At 38.1% G+C, this 20,752-nt stretch overlaps 1 protein-coding gene across 1 annotated transcript in view; it reads right to left on the bottom strand.

Moving 5' to 3' along the window:
* Nucleotides 1-20,752, bottom strand: part of RNLS (renalase, FAD dependent amine oxidase) — a 221,223-nt gene that overhangs the window by 30,255 nt on the left and 170,216 nt on the right. Inside the window, exon 5 of the mRNA XM_070431897.1 lies at nt 18,906-19,079. Within this exon, the coding sequence (XP_070287998.1) occupies nt 18,906-19,079 (174 nt within the window). The remainder of the gene's footprint in view (nt 1-18,905; nt 19,080-20,752) is intronic.

The following is a 20,752-nucleotide window of genomic DNA, read 5'->3' as shown; positions in this document are numbered from 1 at the left end:
TTAACCCAGCCTCCAAGAAAGAATAGGAGGTGAAAGGGATAGAAGGGTGGGGAGGGGAAAAGGAGACTGAGATGGAACGATATCTGCTTCTGATATTTCTCCCCTTCCTCCTCTCCTTAGCAGCGCCAACCCAAACAAGCATGTAGCACTCTGCCATTTGGCATTCCACGTCGTTGGCAGTGTGTCTGCTGTGCTGTATGTCTGCTGCTGGCCCGGAATCAGGAACGAGGCCTCACTGTTCAGAGGGACCACCTATGGGTTTTATTTGCTTTTTAATAATCTCAGACCTATTTCTTTTTTTTAATTTTATTTATTTATTTATTTTTTATTGATTTTTTACAGAGAGGAAGGGAGAGGGATAGAGAGTTAGAAACATCGATGAGAGAGAAACATCGATCAGCTGCCTCCCGCACACTCCCTACTGGGGATGTGCCCGCAACCAATGTATACGCCCTTGACCGGAATCGAACCTGGGGCCCTTGAGTCTGCAGGCCGACGCTCTATCCACTGAGCCAAACCAGCTAGGGCATCAGACCTATTTCTTATGTATAGGTTACAGAGGCCAAAATTCATCTACAAGAGCCCTACTCATGTCACAGGCAACTTCATTACTTCCAACCTTATCTTCAGTGGTGACTTTTGTAATAAGTGTTTATACTCATTCAACACAATTTTATGGTTTTAACTGAAGAGTAAGGATCTGGAAGTGTAAACTTCTGAAATGACAGGATGGGCCAGGCACAGAAAAAAAATGATTTTACTCATAGTTTTCCCCTTTGCTTATTTCATTTTTCTCCTATCGTCTCTGAGGAGCAATAGTAGCTTTATTTTCTTACTATTATTTCCCTGGAGGTAGGGGACTGTATTAATTGATAATAGCAACTGCTTTAATTAGCCAATGAAAATCACTGAAGAGGTCTGAATGAACAGGCTCTTTGGGGAGACACAGATAACAGTAACGAGGGAACTGACAGGAGAAAATAATTGGCCTAAAAAAGATCCAGAAAGAAAAACTAATGGAGAAATTGTATTCTTGTCAGCAACTGATACCAAAATTCCCTGACAAGCCCCTGCTTTCCTTTTTTTTTTTTTTTTAAATATTTATTGATTTTTTACAGAGAGGAAGGGAGAGAGACAGAGAGCTAGAAATATCAATGAGAGAGAAACATCGATCAGCCGCCTCCTGCACACCTCCCGCTGGGGATGTGCCCGCAGCCCAGGCACATACCCCTGACCGGAATCGAACCTGGGACCCCCCAGTCCGCAGGCCGACGCTCCATCCACCGAGCCAAACCGGTTTCGGCTGCTTTCCTTTTTAAAGGTAAAATATCTGTTAAAAAGGAGGAAATGATAGGGCTATAAGGGTACTCTTTTTAAAAGACAAGAAATATAATTCAAGTCTAAAAGTGTTTTGTTCTCTTCCTGTTGAAGGTAGTTCCTAACTCTTCCTAGGAAAACTATGATATACCATCTAAGATTGATAGAAAAATCGGCAGTGATATTTTTCCCTTTCAAAAACAAGATATATGCTTGGAGGTGAAAGAGGGTGTGGGGGGATAAACACTGACAAAAAAACACACCAAAAAACCCACAAGATAAAGAAAAAACCTAGTTTGCCTTGAAAAAGAAAAGAAGCAAGATCTGCTTTATTTAGAATGAATGAATCAGATCCCTTTCTCCATCCTGATTGCACTGCCAGTTTTGAGGGGACATCGGTTGAGCTGTGGATGTCGAGTTAGAAGTTCTGTCTTCCCCCTCCTTGGTTGTATAACTTTAGTCATAATATTTCTGTGATTCCTGGGTCAGTGTTGCTCACAGGATGACCCATGCCGTATTAATCATTATTTGACAAAACAAACAATGAAATTCTTTGGGACAAATCTATTTTTGAAATGTTTGTTTTAAACAAAATTGTATAGGATTTCTCAGAGTCCCCAGTATGATTATATGCAGACAGTGTGATTCTTTAAAGGAAAGATGCTATAGAATTGGTTTTGGTATTTTAAAACTACTTTTATTTAACTTACAAAATTATTTTTTAAAAAGGTTACTCCAACACTGTGAGAGGGTATAAAGTGAAAAATAAATAAAAGTATTGCAAAATTATTTCATATATAGCTAAATGGTGCTAAATTCCACTCGCACCAATAGCAAACGGAAGCTCTTGTTTTTCCATACTCTTACCAACGCTGAGTAATTTTGCTAATCTGCTAGATTAAAATGTATCTTATTTTTAGTTAGTTACATGTGAGTGGGGTATTTTCACAAAGAACCCAATTTGTGTATTCTTTTCCAGGGATCTGCCTTTTTGTTGTCCTTCTGGTAACCATAGTGCCAACCTCAGGTGTACTGTGCAGATTAAATCCATGTAAAGTGAGAAGTTCAGAGCTTGGCGCCCAGTAAGTGCTCATCCAGCGTTATTTGGCAAACCTACCTATCAAGGCTGACTCACTCCATTTCAGATGATTAGTTACTGAGGTTTTATTGTGCCATCACTCCTACCTTCCACTTCCTTGACGGAAAATCTAAATCTCACAAAATGATGCCTCATGGGAGAAAAGTGCCTCCTGGAATCATATTTATCACATTGTATTTTAATTGTCTGTTTACCTGTCTGTCTTCCCTCTAGACCAGTGGTTCTCAATCTTCTGGCCCTTTAAATACAGTTCCTCATGTTGTGACCCAACCATAACATTATTTTCGTTGCTACTTCATAACTGTAATGTTGCTACTGTTATGAATCGTAATGGAAATATTTGATATGCAGGATGGTCTTAGGTGACCCCTGTGAAAGGGTCGTTCGACCGCCAAAGGGGTCGTGACCCACAGGTTGAGAACCGCTGCGACTGAAAGCTACTCAAACTTATTTGTTTTTCCTTTTTTTTTTTTTTTAAATTAATCCTCACCTGAGGATATTTTTTCATTGATACTTAGAGAGTTAAAGGGAGGGGAAGAGACAGAGAAAGAGAAACACTGATGTGAGAGAGACACAACTACTGGTTGCCTCTTGTACACCCTCTGGCCAGGGACGGAGATTGAGCCTGCAACTGAGGTACCTGCCCTTGACCAGAATAGAACCCAAGACCCTTCAGTCTGCAGGCCGACCCTCTAGCTCTATCCACTGAGCCAAACCACCTAGGGCTTGTTTTACATTTCTAACACCTACCTTAGGGCCTGACACATGTAAGCAATCAATATTTGTTGAATACATGGATGAAAGAATGAAGTAAATTATTGACTTCCTATTATGGCGGATGAGAACTTAGCTCCCCACAACATCACCTTTCTCCTCACCTCACCATCTACCCCAACCAACAGCTCAACAAGTTTTGGCACAATCATTAATCAGTGTTTACATTATAATAATCTATAGTAATGCTTCTGAGGAAACAAATAGTCCTTTGTAGCCATACACCCTGTCTTGTTCAACCCTTCATTTTTTCCTAGAGTTGATAATTACCCTGTCTTTTCATTTGTTTGATTCTCACTGTACTTCTAACACTCTTAACATACTTTTTCCAAAACACTCAAACATCTGTGTCACCTACCTATAGATAACTTTCTGCATATACTCAAACATACTGGTTTCATCCCCTACCCTCACCCCCATCCCCTGAGACCTTTCTCCCAGAGGACTGACTCTGTGTTGTCTGTCTGCACCTAGGGCTTGTGGATAGGAAAAGCAAGCTTTTCTCCATCTGTTGCATAAACCGGATGGGTCAGCTCTCCTGGATAGAAGAACCTGACAGCATTACATGCTCACAAGTGAACAGTTTTAGCTGTGGTTCTGTATGTGACCCTAAGATGTTTTTTCCAATCATTGAGCTGGAAATGCTAACTTTAAAAAACACTAACATACCTATTAGTTTCTTCCATTCGTTTGGTCTTTGACTTGTTTATGCTAGGCCTGTGGTTACTAACGTATCTGTGGATGTATGCATTTGCCATTTTAAATAAAGGCCAGGAAAGGAAGTTTTAAGCTGACACACATGTATGTTTGTAATCCTTGTTATCCCAGGCTACATATGTTTGGATTTCTTATGTTTAACAAGACATACAGACATCCTCTAAACAATTCCGTATAAGCTAACCATTCTGATAGACATTTAGTTAAATGTAAACAAGTGTGTAAAACCCCACACGATGAATTGAAAATAAAATGAAAATCCCCCTAAAGTCCATACTTCCAGTTTCAGAAGATGTTTCCCCATAGCTCCAGTATAAGTAAATCTATACAAATTCAGGAAATAATCTTCCAGTAAACAATGGAAAATTGTTCACAGAAAAGTATGTTCTGCCTTCTCCAGCCAAGAGAAAGTAAATCCCAGATACTTGAATAATAAACAACACATTGCCTCTTTCCACAATACCTGTGAATGCTGGATACTAGAGGCTTTGAGATGGGATCAAGGGAGTGGGAAGAGGGGCTGGGCTGGGCCACTGAGGAGAATTTTCTACTGAGTAGAAGGGCATCTCAAAGTCCTCAGAGTGGAGTAGGTTAAGAATCAAGGTGTTGAATCAAATCTTCAAAGTAGACAAGATTTCATAATAGACTAGAGGCCCGGTGCACAAAATTCATGCACTCAGGGGGGTCCTTCAGCCTGGCCTGAGCCCTCTTGCATTCTGGGAGCCTTCAGGGGTTGCCTGCAGTCGGACATCCTTAAGGCTGCTGCGGAGGCGGGAGAGGCTCCCGTCACCACCGCTGCGCTTGCCAGCTGTGAGCCTTAAGGCTTCTGGCTGAGCAGCACTCCCCCTGTGGGAGCGTACTGACCACCAGGGGGCAGCTCCTGCATTGAGCATCTGCCCCCTGGTGATCAGTGTGCGCCATAGCAACTGGTTGTTCTGCTGTTCAGTCGATTTGCATATTAGCCTTTTATTATATAGGATAAGGTGATCGTTGGAAAGGGCTGACATTAGGGGTAGGAAATAACAGGTAGAGCTGGGCCTGGGGAATGGGCAGTAAGTACTCCTAATTCTAGGGAGAAAAAATATACATTGCCTATACAAAGTCATGTTAATATTTTTTTTCCGTACTGGATTGGCTTTGGGACGGGAAGGGGCTCAAACTGGTTCATAAGTGGTAAAAATATCTTCTGTCTGGTAATCCATTTAACAGATTCAAGAAACCCAATACCCCTTGGAGAAAATGTATGGTATAGTATAGTTAAATATTGACCTCCAAGCTAGTTGTGAGGATCATGTGAATGAACATCTACGATACATCACCTGCTCAGCATCCACTGGCTCTTTTGTGGTAACAGAACCCACATTTTGTTTTAGAGGATCCCCCATTCCTACTTTCAGCCTTGATTAAGGTGTCCTACAAGTTGAAATGATAAGTTAATCCATTCCTACTGGTCATGGTGATCAGTTCAGCAATGGGTACATAACTGAAGCCAGGCCAATCTGGTCAATGAGATTCAATTCCAAGACTAGTGTTGGCATTGGGGGAAATGAGCTCTTTGTGTGTGAGTGTGTGTGTGTGTGTGTGTGTGTGTGTGTGTGTGTGTGTGTGAGAGAGATTCAGCACTGAAATGCTTGGTACTACCTGGTGTCACTATAAATAAATCCAATTCAGCAAAAGATAGAGTCAAGAAAATTAAGTCTTCACGATGTTGACTGAATCAATCCAGACATGCTGGAAGCTTTACTCCTGGACTTTTCAGGAACAATGCCAGTAAGTTCCCTTTCCTTACTTAATCTATCTGAGTTGAGTTTGACATCACTTGCAACCTACACTGTCCTAAATGTGTGAAATATCTAGTACTATATGTGGCATATGTATGCTTATTCCTACAAATATTAGGATTAGTTTCCTTTCTTTCTTCTCTCCTCCCCTCCCACCTGTCCTTAATCTTAATTTATATCTCTAGTATATAAAGATTAGATTTTGCCAGTTTCTTTAGAAAGCATGACCAAATAATTAAAAGAAAATCTCCTTTTGGACCTCAGTTTCTTGATAGGTGAAATAAAGGAGTTAGAAAAGTTCATTCTTTTAAGCTCCCTTTCAGCTTTAATTCTCTATGAATCTGAAATGGAAAGCCAGGTGGCAGTGACAATTTGAGAAGCTCATCCTTTCCCTAACCACTCCGTGTTGTCAGTAGGGTAGAAATCCTGGTCCTTAAAGAAGAGACTAAAACTAGCCTCAAGACTGATGTGATGAAAACATTTCCCTTCATCTGAGCTTTCTCAATCCTTGAGTTTGCGCTAGATTTTTAGGGTCTTAACCTCCATCCCACTTTTGAGCTTAAAAATACAACAAGCTATTTGTAGTTTGGTGAGAAAAAGCACCGCCTCATTTAGTCTAGTTTCAGCTCTGCCACCACCTAGAACAGTTCTTGTTAAAGATCTGATGAGGATTACCGATCAGATGAAAAGGAAATGTCTCAGGGAGATATCAATGCTTCAATTCCACACACATTCTACTGTGTAGACTTTAAATATATATCTTCTAAAGTCTGCATAAATAAAATAAGGGGAAAAAGAACATCAGATTAAACATTGTTGAAATTTTGCTTATAAAGAATTCTGACTTTTTACTACCGTCCTATAATATTTTTTTTTTTTTTGGGGGGGGGGAGGTAAGGGAACATTTATTGGGTAAATTACAGAGGTAGAAAAAGTAATTCTTGGAAGAAATGGACTTAGGAAACAAGTGACGGAGGTAAAGGAAGGGCCCTTGTAGCTTGGAGTGAGGAAGGTAAAGGGAACGTGCCTGGGTAAAAAAAAAGGGAAAAGAAAAGGGAATGGCACTGGCCTGCTCCTGGGAGGGACAGAGCCTATAATGTTTTAATATTCCATGTCGAGTGGAAGCAGTAGGAGGGCTGTCTTATTCACCTGGACAGCGAGAGCCATGTAACTAGTTTTGGTCAGTGGACTATGGGGGGAAGGGAAGTATGTCACATCTTGTCCAAGGCTGAGTAGTTGCAACAGAGACGGTAGATATGGCTCACAAAGACTGAAGTATTTATTATCTGGCCTTTATAGAAAAAGTCTGTGACCCTGTACTAGGTCACTCAGGACCTGGTAGGTCACGATAAGGATTTGAGGCTTAATTCTGTGTGCAACAAGAAGGCATTAAAGGGCTTTGAATGGGAAAGTGGGTGGCATGAACAGATGTATGTTTTAAGAAGACCTTTCTGGCTATGTGAAGAATGAACTGAAAAGAGGCAAGAGTGGGAGGCAGGTTAAAATAAGATGGTGCCTTGGTTGTGACGGTGGTGATGAAGAGAAGTGAGCTCATTGTCTATTTTGGAAGCAAGACCAGGGTGATTTGGTTACAGATTGGATATTGGGTTGAAGGAGAGGAAGAAACAAAAATTCCTGATTTTTAGCTGAAGAAGATAGGAGATTGGTAGCTCCATTTTGAGAAACAGACAACTGAAGGAGGAACACGTTCTGAATTTCAAAGGCAGGTAATGAACAGCCGGCACCACACACATTACATTTGATTATAACATATATAGTTGTTTTTTTTTTGTTTTTTTTTTAAACACACAAACCAACAACTCTGACAAGCATATTCTGGATTCTACTTGCTGTCCAGGGTTAGATTAATTGTTCCTCTATGTCTGTTTAAAAATTTCATAGATTCTGCTCATTTAAAGAAAGGGGCTGTATTTCGTGGGTCTGCGTATATTTTGGGATCTGTTTGGGAGAAGTTTTTTTTCTTTGACTAAGACCTCCCAAGTTTTATGAAAACATCTATTTATCTTGAGACACAAGGAGATTTTCAGCCTGTTGCAGCTTTTATTGGCACTGCCAAAAGGAAAACCGAAAGGGTTTCAATAGCCCTTTAATTGGGCCCTACCCAGGTCCCTAGAGCGGAGGATTTGTCCTAACTCGCACTTGGTGTTCCAGCCCTCACTGGAGTCCTTCCACAGTAAGAAAGCCCTGGTTTTCTATGATGACAGTCCACTAAAATGCTCCCCTTCCCCAATGCTCACCAGCAAGAAGCAGCCATCCCTCATTACACATCGCTATTTCGGCCTACTCAGCATAGTCCCGATATGAAATTTTGTGTGTTAAGTGGTATTATGATTGGACTCCTTTCCCGAATTGGGCAAGGTTTTCCCCTTGAGCCAGCACACTGGTTTGCCTCTAAGGATATCACTTTATCACTGTAGTTGCGTAATTGGGTTCAGCTTTGAATTTGTATCTGTTCAAAAGGATTCTGTGAACGGATGAAATCTCTCTCTGGGCTGGAGGATTTGACCCAAAGCTTCACTCTTGTTCTTTTGGTTTAATAAAGAGAAGTTTTTGCCTTGACATTATAAAATGTTGAATTTGAGAGACAGACTGATCAGATAATGACATTTCTAAATTTATGATTAGGTAAAAATATTTCTGGCTCTTTTCATAGAGGAAATTTACTGGTTCACTGTGGAATTCTTATCTCCTTTACTACTAAGACCAGTAAATTATTCTTCCTGTTAACTTTTGACAAGAAAAAAACCCCCAAGATTGAGTCTGAACAAGTTAGTGAAAATTCTTAAGTCAAAGGGACTATAATCTTTATAATATAGTTAGATACTCCTAAGAAACCATTATTATGGGTATAGATAGTGGAAAAAGGAACAAACAGGCATTTCACTTTTAATAAAAAAGTGGATTAGGATCAATTGAGCTCAAATTTCTGAAATACATTTTCTGACTCTATTAAATAATATCAGGATATATAACATCAACAACATCAAAGAATTCACTAGGTAGATTGTATAATAGAAACCTAATTCAGTGAAGAAAGCTATATTGTAAATTCATGGAGGCTTCATTCTTACAAACATGAATTTGGAATATTTTATACTGAAGAATTCACCTAGTCCCACAGATCAGTTATAAATATTAATGGAGTGGCAATAGATTCTTTTCAGATTCTACTGTTTAATATTCATTCATATGACGCAGGGAATTCAATGTTTTGTACAGTACATGTGGATTCTTCTCATTATCTAAATGAGCACATATATGAAGTCTGTATGGGCAATGATCATTAAAAACAGCAGGGCCCAGGTATAATCTTAGGGGGCATATCAAAGCCTTATCAACTCACTTAGTAACAAGAAAGTCACTGGTAATAGACCAAAGGGCTCTCTAAGCTAAATGGACTCCGTAATGTCACATCTGGGCAAAATGATGGATTGGTGATTCTGGACAAAGTTAAAAATGCGAACTGATATAAAGTATTTATGAAACATGATGAAACCATTTCCTGTGTTGAGATTCTGTAGTCGGACTTCGAAACCTGCTCTTGAATTAGTCTTAGCCCTTTGATTTGGTGACGACTTACTTTACAGTGTCTAACTCTTCTTGGATAGGCTGTAGTGTAAATTTTGAGGAATTATTCTTATTCAAAAAGTGATTTAAGATGGCATAAAAAGAAAGAATGGCATCTAATCTAATGTCCTCTGATTTTCACACCTTATTCAGGTAATGAGATATTATTTAACTACCCTAATGTATGTGTTACTATTTTTCACAAAAGTTAATATAATTTAACTAAACTTGCACTATTGGCATTTTGTTTTCTCTTTTTCAAAATGAAAAAAAAGTTATATAACTGATACAAGAAACCATAGAATATTTATATGTGACAACTATAAAGATAGCATTCACTGCATGCCTACTATGTGCCAAACATGGTACTAGAAGTTTTGGATATGCTATCTCATTCAATCCTTATAATATTTCTGGGAGACTTTATTAACCTTATACTTATAGTACAGATAAATGAAGCTCAGAGAGATTAAGAAACTTATTATCATAGAGCTATTAAGTTGAATCACATGAAAATTCTGGTATTCAACCACTTTTAATTTACAAAGTCAGCAATATAATATGGTTCAATCTAATTCTAAGTGTTGAGTTATAATTTGAAACTAGGTATATGTTATCGCAAAGTAGTCACACAATCATGCTGGATAATACTGGTTATTTTTGACCATCCACTATAAACACCAAATGATGAATTATACAATAAAAATTAATCACTCACCAAACTTGGGTTGATATGAACTCATCATTTATGGCAAGGTTCCTATGCAAAATATCATTTCATTTTAATAGCATTGTGTTGTAAAAAAGAGATAACTGCTAAGCCGTGGCAAAGCAATGGCACATTTGCAGAACTTATCACTTATTTTCTAAGTTACATATCTCAGCTGGAGCACAACTGTTCTTTAACCAGCTATTAAAAAGAAATGTTTTTCACCAGCTATTAAAAAGAAATGTCTTTCACAAAGAGAACAGTGCGAGCCTTTGAAGTGTAACCTTGGAAATCGAGATCTGTGTTACAGGGCATCATTCAAAGCAAGTGGATCTTCCCTAGAGGACATGGTAAAATTGTTATTGAGAATACTTGCACCTCTTTGGGAAGAGGGCTCCATAAAGCTTCCAGGTCTTAACTGGCAATACCTCTGATACTATATAAAGAATTGATATGCCCCATTCATCAGTATTCCCAATGTTGTAGACATAATACAGAGCTCCCCAAAGAGGTTTCTAATCATTCTAACTGACAAGGACCCACATATGCTTTTCAATGGCTTCTAGATTCAGCAACTAGAGAGCACACTCATTTTATATGACTTTAAGGGCATGGGAACAGATAACTAGGTTGTCCTAGGGATGAACAATTTGCTGACTAGCCATTACTTCTTCTTACCTGCTAAGTGGATGACCAGTGCTGAAGCATTAATTCTCAATATTATTTCAGGAACTGGGAGGACATATCAGAGCTGCATAAAGGACAACTGGCTTAGCAAATATTTACTGAGCACAGAATACACACTTCTCTTAGGCCTGATGTTAGTTATCTCTTATTTTCAATCTTGATCAAGATAAGAGGGATCAAGTGATGAACAGCATGTTTGATGGTTAGTGGCATGCATTCCCGCTACAGGAGAGAGCTACTAATTCTGGAGAAAGCATCAGACTCTGCTAACAGGTCATATCAATTCTTTAGGCCATGAGACATTCAGGTTGATCTGAGGAGGAACGCTTGACAGTGAGGAAAATGGTGAAATCTTTTCTGAGGGAGCTCTAGGCAAAGGCAAGTTCCCACCTCTTTGGGATAGTGTTGTCATGGTCCCAGATAAGAAAGGACTAGAATGAAGACTTGTCAAGCTCTCATCCTTGTCAAGTCTTTACTGCCTCCCAGGACACAAGGCTCACAAGCTGTCTGAGAGTTACGCAACTTTACAAGACGGTTCTCAAGTTGCAAAGGTTTTGAGATGCCTCCAGAATGATGAAAACCAGGCGCTTGTCTGGGAAGCAAAGCAGAGCACATCATTTTGAGCCCTGGCTTCCAATCCAGGGTGCTGACAGCTTCACTCAGGCCACAGTGAGGACTTAACTTCGAGAACCTTCTAAACAGTTCAATTCCACTGAGAGAGCCTTTCCCCAATTTCTAGCTCTCTCCACAGAATGACATGGTTGCAGGTATGATGAAAAACAGCAAGGTGAGCTTGCTTTATTTTATGTGTAATCCAGAGAATGAGGAGTTCTGTCTTGATTTAAGATAAGGGTCTCAAACAGATGCAGGGCTTGCCACATAGCCAGCAAACTCCAAATTTCTGCTCAGGAACTAACTTGAAGAAACCAAGTTCCTATCTAATTTCATACTAGATATTACAAAAAGTGCTTGCACTATATTGATTACTTCACAACTCCCAAGTAAAAAGCAGCCATGGATTTAAAGCAGTTGTTCAATCCAGGACTATGTTGAGTTTGTAGGGTGCCAGTTTCTCACCACCTAACTTTCTTTCTCTTTCCCCTTTTCTGCTCCTTGCCCTCCCCATTGTTTTAGGATGTCTAAAACTTTCTCCTCAATTGGGCAAAGCAATTTAGCTCTCCTCACTCCCACTCCCAAACTGGCCTTTAATCTTTTCTAGGTGCTCAACCAACAAAAGAACCATTTCTTAAAAGGATTGTAATTATAAATAGCAAAAATGGGATGTTATTACATTTAATACAGCAGTTTCTTTATTAGACAATAGCTACACCCCTAGTTAAATGGTCTTTGTTAATGGAGAAGTCGGAGGGACTGTGGCAATTTCCACCTGTGAACTTCTGCTGATTTTCTGCTTCTTGATACACATGGCCTTCCTCACCTACTACAAAACCAACAGAAGGTTTTCCCTTGCTGTTTCCTTTCTAAATTAGCAGCAGTGATGGTGGCTTCTGTCAGGTTTTCTGTTGCTCTCATCTATGACCTGTAAGTTTAGGTCTATACATTTATTCATCATAAAAGGTCATCTGATTCTCATTCCCCTCTTATCTTATACTAATAGTGGATAAAAATGACATTCAGTCACTTTCACCTCGGCCTCATGTGTTCTGGAGCAATTCTTGGCCAACCTGAAGGTCTTTTGTAAATCTCAGCTGGACTGCCTGCCACAAGTTCAGGCCAATACCACAAGTGAAAACATCACTCTCAGAGGGCAGGGCAGGCAGAACACAAAGGTGGAATGTTGACCCAGAAAGGGACTTAGAGTATTTAATGTTTAGGACTCACTTCTTAGTGTGGGTGCTATAGAAATCTGTAATTTGGAATTGAAATTGCTTTTAGTTACAGAAATACCAGGCAGCTGTAGACCTCAGATTCTCTTTACCCTTTGCTCACTGCTTCTTGGACTTTTCTTGACTTGTATTCATCTATTGAACTTTTCAGTAGCACCAGAGAAAGTTAAATAATAGGCCATACTAAACTTTCTGGTTTATTCATGGATTTAAATGTTCCAGCCTTCATCTTTAATTTTTTCACCAAAAGAAAGAAAATTGTTTGGTTCATGTTGACAAAAGGTCTTAAGAGTTCTTTTAAAGGTTCATAATATTATCACGAGGCAACATGATTCTTCCCTGTTTCAATTATAGATGAGTTAATACTCTCTCTATTGTATATATCAGTGCATCCATTTATATTTATGAGGACTCTTGCTTAACTCCAGATTTCTAGTTCAACAGAGCCTCCTATATCTATGTCCTTCAGAATTCTCATTTGAGTAGACTTCATGAAACCTTACATTTTATGAGGGTGGGGGCTATGGAATCCTCACTTCTTAGCACAATGCCTGGCACACAGGCATTCAATACATATTTGTAAATAATTAATTGTTCAACCGAATCAATTGAGAATTGAAAAGGTCTAAATCAAATACTTGTAAATTTGATTTTTTCTGAAAGAAACTTCCATAAGATATATTCCCCCCTGTAATATGCTCCATAGAATATTTTTAAAATTTATTTTTGATGTTATATATTTAGCTGCTTTCCCACTTTGCGCTCCATCTCTGGCATTGAATTTTTTTTTTTCGGCATTGATTTCCATACTTGCTTGGCAAGTGGGAGGACAAGTGCTATCTTGGATGTGACTCCCATTGAGGATAGCGTGATAGGGAAACCAGAGGCTGAAAGGGATCTGTCTGTTGTTTGTTTTTACTTTGTGTGCAAATGTTCTCCTTACATTTCATTTTCTAAAGAAAACCCACTTTTGTTTTTTAGAAGTGGCAAATATTATGTGAAATAAGATTAGTCTATTTTATAATTTGTACTTATTTTAAATGACAACAATGGATATTTATTTTATATATAATATATACATATGTATATTCACATATATTTTATATAAGTACATTGTACATTTATATATATGTACACACACATATATACGGTGCCCCCCAGAAATGTATATACACATTTTAAAGGCAGTATTTATTAAAATACATTTCATTTTCAAAATTGAGCTATCAGCTGTTAAAGTGTATATACACTTTTTGGGGACACCCTGTATTGTTTTTATTCCTGAGAGATCATCCCAGAATATTTATATTACAATCATGTGATATTCTATGGCATCATTGTAATAATGGGATGGATACTTATAATTAGAACTTGAACTTGATTACTAGTTATTAAATTATCTTAACAGATTTATATAGACAGCTTAATTGGATTACCAATGACTACATCTGTTATACAAAAACCATAATATCATAAACTTTCTAACTGATTACTGTTGTTATTATTATTATTTTAAATATATTTTTATTGATTTCAGAGAGGAAGGGAGAGGGAGAGAGAGATAGAAACATCAATGATGAGAATCATTGAATGGCTGCCTGCTGCACACACCACACTGGGGATCAAGACTGCATGTGCCCTGACCGGGAATTGAACTCTGACCTCCAGGTTCATAGGTCGATGCTCAACCACTGAGTTACGCCAGCCAGGCACTGTTATTTTAAGATGATGATTGCTATTTTATCTGAGAGCTCTGCTTCTGGAGTTGGTACAGATTGTTCATGCTTACGGATCTTTCCCTTTCCCCCTTACCTCCTTTCCCCGTTTTCTTATTCCTTTTCTTTTTTTGTTCTACTTATAAAGTATTACCTATCTGGATTGAATTTTCTGCAAGTTTATGAACAAATAATTCCACATTTATTCAAATCCTAAGGCAGACCCCGTTGTACTGTCGATTGCATTGTTATCTGCTTAACTGGAATAATCAGGAACTCCTTTAAGTCACACAAGGTGATTGGATTTAAGGCCCTGGGCCCATCCCAGTTCTTTACAGGATTTCATACTGTGTTCCTATCTTTTATAAAGAGTTAATGTAATAAACAGCTATATGGAATAACATTTCTGCATCTTTTATAAAACAGCTATTAAAGGCAATACATGTTATATTAGTGTTTGTTACTCAAAGATCCTAACAATAAAGTCCTTGCAAATATAAATTCCATGTGATGAAAAAATTTATTCATTTGTTTGTTTTCTTTTTGGATGGATTAGATTATATCCTTTGATGAGATATTGAAAGCTATGTAATTATGGTGATTGGTCATCATATTTCTAGAGTTCAGATTGTGTTAATCAACTCAGATGGTTGCGTATTGGTCTTTCACTAATCATTAATGCTCTTCCAGATGGTGAACAGGGAAGGATGCTCAATCATTTACAGGAAAAGTTATACATTTTATTTATGCCACCTTGATTCCTATCTGCACTAGTGACAGGAGGTTGCATTCACCTAAATTAGGCTTATTTATTTATGTCCTTTGCTTTAGAGAATATAATATCCAAATTAAAGACTGGAATTATTAATTATATTAATAGGTATCCTAGATACTGACTTATTATTTACTAAGTACCACGTGAAGCCCTTTTTATTTTTAAACCTTTTCATCCTCAACCCTTTAGGAGTAAAGTCAGTAGCATTTTGCAAACTTATTTGATGACAGAGCCCCTTCCCAGCATCTCAAGGAACTGGTGTTCCATTGAACACATTTTGGGAAACAGAAACTAAGTGTATTGGGTCATACCCATAACTATTGGTACTTGAAATTGAGTCTAGTACATCTTGGAAATGAGCTCCTCTGCCTAAGAGACTTTGGTTCTGGTCTGGCTTCCTGCATGTATTGCGTATTCCTGATACCTGACAAATGATTACACCTTGACCTCTATCTGGTTTGGGCCACTAATCCTTTATCCCCTGGCTCTCATCATGTAGGTTCAGCCCTGTTAGCCTTTGTCTATCTTGTTGCTGACCCACCTTGACAGAAAACAAATGTTTCCCTTTATTAGTTGAGTCTGTGTATTATAATATTAATTTTTGATTCAACCAACACCCCAAATAAAGGGTGGGTTTGGGATAGTGTTAGTGACATAAAAAGACAACTCTTACTGGTCTAGTTAAATATCAATAAAATACAGTGGAGTTATAGTTTGTGGATACTTACATTATGTGGATTCATCTAGATGAGTGATGGCGAACCTATGACATGCATGTCAGAGGTGACACGTGAACTCATTTTTGGTTGATTTTTCTTTGTTAAATGGCATTTGAATATATAAAATAAATATCAAAAATATAAGTCTTTGTTTTACTATGGTTGCAAATACCAAAAAATTTCTATATGTGACACGGCACCAGAGTTAAGTTAGGGTTTTTCAAAATGCTGACACGCCGAGCTCAAAAGGTTCGCCATCACTAATCTAGACGCATGTAGCATCCTGCCCCAGGTAGTGAGAAAAAATAGTTTAAATGCAAGGTAGTTAGATTTTATGTTAGGGAATGGCATTATTAGAGGCCTCCCATAATTTAAAAAACTTGCATATCCAAGATTAATGTTTCATAAAACTGACATAGGAATGCAGGTATTTCTTTGCTGTCTGAAGTGGCACCACCATGGGCTGTAGCAACAACATGGTTTCCTATTCACCTGGCCCTCTAGCTTTAAAATTGTTAACATTTTAAAAAAAGTATTTATATTTTTTCAAATGCTGCCAATCATGTGAGAATTTATTAATATTTTTATGCTACGCTATTTCAAATTGGAATGACTCTGATTTTATAAATTGCTACTGCATTGTGTAGTATTGGTGCTTTCATCCACCAACCCATTCCGTTTGTAGAGAGAATTTAATCTGTTAGGAAGTATGACTGCTATTTCTTTCTTTCCTTTCATAGTAGAAAATAGCACTCTGCCTTATAAATGCAAACCAAGTATTTCATCTGGCCTCACCCAAAGAAACTGAAATCTATTGAATGTTGGAAAAAATACTCAATTTACTGCAAGTTACATCACTCTCCAAAATGTCATGTAGTTTTAAGGGATGTTCAAAGATAATTTTGAATATACATGGTTCTTCTCTTTATATGCCAACTTTAGAACTTTACCTCCCACATAAGATGTGACTCTACTTGAAGATAATAGGCATTATTTGTTGCCAACCCAACATTCCCCACTCTGTTCTTTCTTCCTTAAAAACAACAACCCCAAACCTATGTTTATAGGTTTCTACCCATTATATGACTAAAGAAAAGATTATCCTAATACTAGTTTCAGGAATGAATTTTAGTTTGTCTTAGGCTCATCACCGTGTCTCCTCCCACCCCTCAAACACACACACACACACACACACACACACACACACACTGCCAGTGATTCCTTTCAGACTGGTCGAGTAACCCAATTCTGACCTATGAGATACAAGATGAAGTCAAGGTGAGGGATTTCTGGAAAGATTTCCTTGATTCTTAGAAAGGGGCAGAGGCAGAAAGAGTTCCTCTTCTTCCTAAGCATGTCATTGGGTCTAGATGTGACTCCAGCAGTCACTGCCATCTCGCTACCAGTCTTCTGAGGATGTCAACATCAAGAATGGAAGAGAGAGCAGAGAAGGCCAAATCTAGGTCCTTGAAGATATTGCTCAGTTATTTAATCAACCAATTTTGAAATCCCCCTAATTTCTTCCTCTGAGACAATGCGTCAGTAAGCATGGGCTGTTATAACAAAATACCATAGTTAGGTGGCTTAAACACCAGAAATGTATTTCTCCCAGTTCTAGAGGTTGGGAAGTCCAAGATCAAGGTACTGACTGACTTGTCATGGTGAGGGTTCTCTTCTTTATATGGCTTGCAGACAGCTTACCTTCTCACCTTGTAACTATCCTCAGTTGGTCTTTTCTTCGTATGTGCACAAGGATAGAGAGAGAGAGAGAGAAAGAGAGAGAGAGAGAGAGAGCTCTCTTCTTCAATTTATAAGGCCCACATGACCTCACTTAACCTTAATTACCTCCTAAAAGCCCTATCTTCAAATATAATTACATTGAGGGTTAAAGCTTCAACATACAAATTTTGGGAGGAGACAAATTCAGTCCATAGCAGATAACAACAAATGTCCTGATGTTGTTTAAACAAGCTTGAACTGTTTTCATTTCCGGTTATATATTACTGAACACATCCTAACAGATATCATATCTTATGAAGCAAAAGGATAGTGTCTAATTCATGACATATAACAGGAGAAGATCAAAGGATATTTTTCTTTTCTTAGAACAAAGCAGTTATAGAGTTAAAACTGGTTAGTTCATGGCTGTCAAAGGGCATTTCATGAACTGCTGATTGTACATATATGTGGTATCATGTTAACATAAACAGTCCAGCCCTGAGGGAGTTTTAAGTTATAAAAGAAACATTTTTCTAAGATCATGTGCTCTGATAAAAAAACCATGCTCCAGCCCAGTTCTATCATCATAGAGTTCTGGCAAGCCACGAGACGTTAGATGGTGATTTTATCAAGCAAGACTTCTAACTAATGGCTCGACGAAACCATCACTGCATCATAAAACGTCGAAACAGATTGAAATGACGATCCCCTTCAAGAATTTTGTAATTTTAGATTATTACAATTTAGTCCACAAAAAGCAGTATCTCAGGGATCACAATCCTACAAATAAGAATACACGTTCGCCTTTATGCCTGAAATGAATCAGTTATGTTTATTCTTGCAATTCAAGTCTAATTTGTATAACTATCTTCAATAAAAAGGGTGGAGTACAGATTTTATCCCATTCTGGTAAAGCTCTTATGAAACATTTTACCTATCATTTAGTTACATTACATACAAAGTAATTTTATATAGTCTCCCAAAAGAAAATTTAATAAGTAAAATTATATTAAAGTGAAGGGTTTTCATAACATTGTAAAAATCACCTCTTTTTTTGTAGCCTGGGAAGTAGAAATAAGAGCAGCACTTATCAAATTTTAAAAACAAAACCCAACAAAAATCAAACTCCACCAAGAAACAAATGATGAGAGAAATACATTTGCATATAGATGAATCCATAAGCCAAGGAACTTGGGCCATTTTGAAATCTTACACCTTCTGACACGATTTTTATGAACTCGGTAATACAAACCATGTTGTAAGTGATTTTCTGCAAAAACTTCACTGGTTTCACTGTGTATTGTATCATTGGCCAAATGTGACATTAAATTTTATCCCCTGTGGCTTGGAGTTAAATGCTTGCTCTGTGCAGAATGGCAACACTCAATTAAACAGCTTTTTGCATGATCTACACCCACCATTGTTACTGTATTTAAGGGAAATAATGGGGGTACTGACCTATATTGCGTTTCTTATTATCAATGGAGATGAAGCGTACGCAGGGATTACTGGTGATGTACTGCCCGGCCCAAGGGACATCAATCTTCGTGCCAGCTTCATAAAAGAGGCCCAGAGCGTAGCGAGAGGAGTAGCTCACAGACTCCAGTTGCTGCCTTTGGCATTCACTAATCACTGTGGAAGAAAAAGTATAGGCCATCAAACCTGCAAATATCATCTTTCCTTTTAGTACATCAAACACAAAAGTCCTTTAAACTAGCTCCAACTGTTTCCACCAATTCCATCTCACTTACAATGAATTTTGAAAGGTAACGTGAAATAACATCAGCTTTCATTTCGTTTCAGAATGATTACTGACCTTGGCACAATTATTTTTACTAAGCTGAAGGTCCAAACTTCTTACACTGGCATTCAAGGCTCTCAAAATTTGACGCCAATTTGCTTTTCTAGCTTTATATCCTAGTTATCATCCTGGGACTGTCTGGCAACATTATAGATTCCATATACTGAGCACTTACTATGAGTTATATTCTTTGCCAAACACTTGCCACAAGCATTTCAATCTATTCTAACAACTGCTGTATAAGGTAGAGTATTATTCCCCTGTGACAGTTGGGGAGACCAATGCCCCATCCCTTATGGACTCTTAAATTCTTCCCTGACATATAGAGATTTGTTGGCTTGTCATCTTCCTGCCAGGATTATAACAGTCCCTTAAATACAGGGACCACACCTTCGTCATCTTAGTTATAGGCCTCTACCCTACTCATTACAGGCACACCAAGGATGAAAGTATAAAGGTATAGAAAGGCAAGCATAGACATGCAAAGTTAAAAACGTAGGAGGCAGATAATTAACAAATGGAAAAAAGACTGGGAAACGAATTAGGCAGGTTTAGATTCAAATCTTGACTTTGCTACTTACTAGATATGTGACACTGGTCAAGCTACTTAATTATTCTAACTATAGTGCTCTTGTCTACAAGTGGCAATACTAGTACAGGATGTATTAGTATATTGTGAGGATTACAATGAATAATGCATGTCACAGTGCTTGGCATAGGATAAGTATTCATTAGATAGGCATTTTTCTATTAGAAGAAATTATTTAGGAAAATGTGCAAGTGTCCATCTTGGGGTGTAGAAGGAAGAAATCTCCTTCACTTTTTAACCTCCATCTCCAATCTCCCTACCCTGAAGGGTCTCGGGGAACTGCTTGCTCATATATGTACAGCGTTAATAACTTGCATCTCAGGGAAGGCCATAGTTCTGTTCTGAAGATTTGGGCAGACTGATTAAACAATGGAACATGGGAGCCCGGCCAGTGTGGCTCTGTGGTTGAGCATTGACCTATGAACTAGGAGGTCATGGGTCCATTCTTGGTCAGGACACATGTCCGAGTTACGGGCTCAATCCCCAGTAGGGGGTGTGCAGAAGACAGACGATCAATGATGCTCTCTCATTGATTGATGCTTCTCTCTCTCTCTCTCTCCCCCTTTCCCTTCCTCTCTGAAATTTGTATATATATTAAAAAAGGAAATAAAACATATAAAAAATTTTCATTAACCTAGTAAAAACATCCTAAATTATCCTAATCTGAAACAGTAGTGATAGGCAGACTTCAAGGATGACAGTTAACTTTAGCTAAACCTTAGAGTAATGACTTTAGGAAGTCAAGAGAAGACAAGAGAGTATTCAATGAATTATGTAAGCACAATAATAATCCTATATATGATCATAACATATTCTACAAAACATTTTTAGAACTAAGACCTCATCTAATCTTCACAAAAGCCCTGCAAGGTAGATGTTTTCACTCTCCTCATTTTATATCCTCAGGAAGCTGAG

Source organism: Myotis yumanensis, unplaced genomic scaffold, assembly GCF_028538775.1.
Source record: "Myotis yumanensis isolate MYYU_CA2020_CCGP unplaced genomic scaffold, mMyoYum1.0.hap1 SCAF_13, whole genome shotgun sequence".
Taxonomy (NCBI): domain Eukaryota; kingdom Metazoa; phylum Chordata; class Mammalia; order Chiroptera; family Vespertilionidae; genus Myotis; species Myotis yumanensis.
The sequence above is the reverse complement of the archived record's forward strand: the minus strand, read 5'-3'. Positions and strand labels throughout refer to the sequence as shown.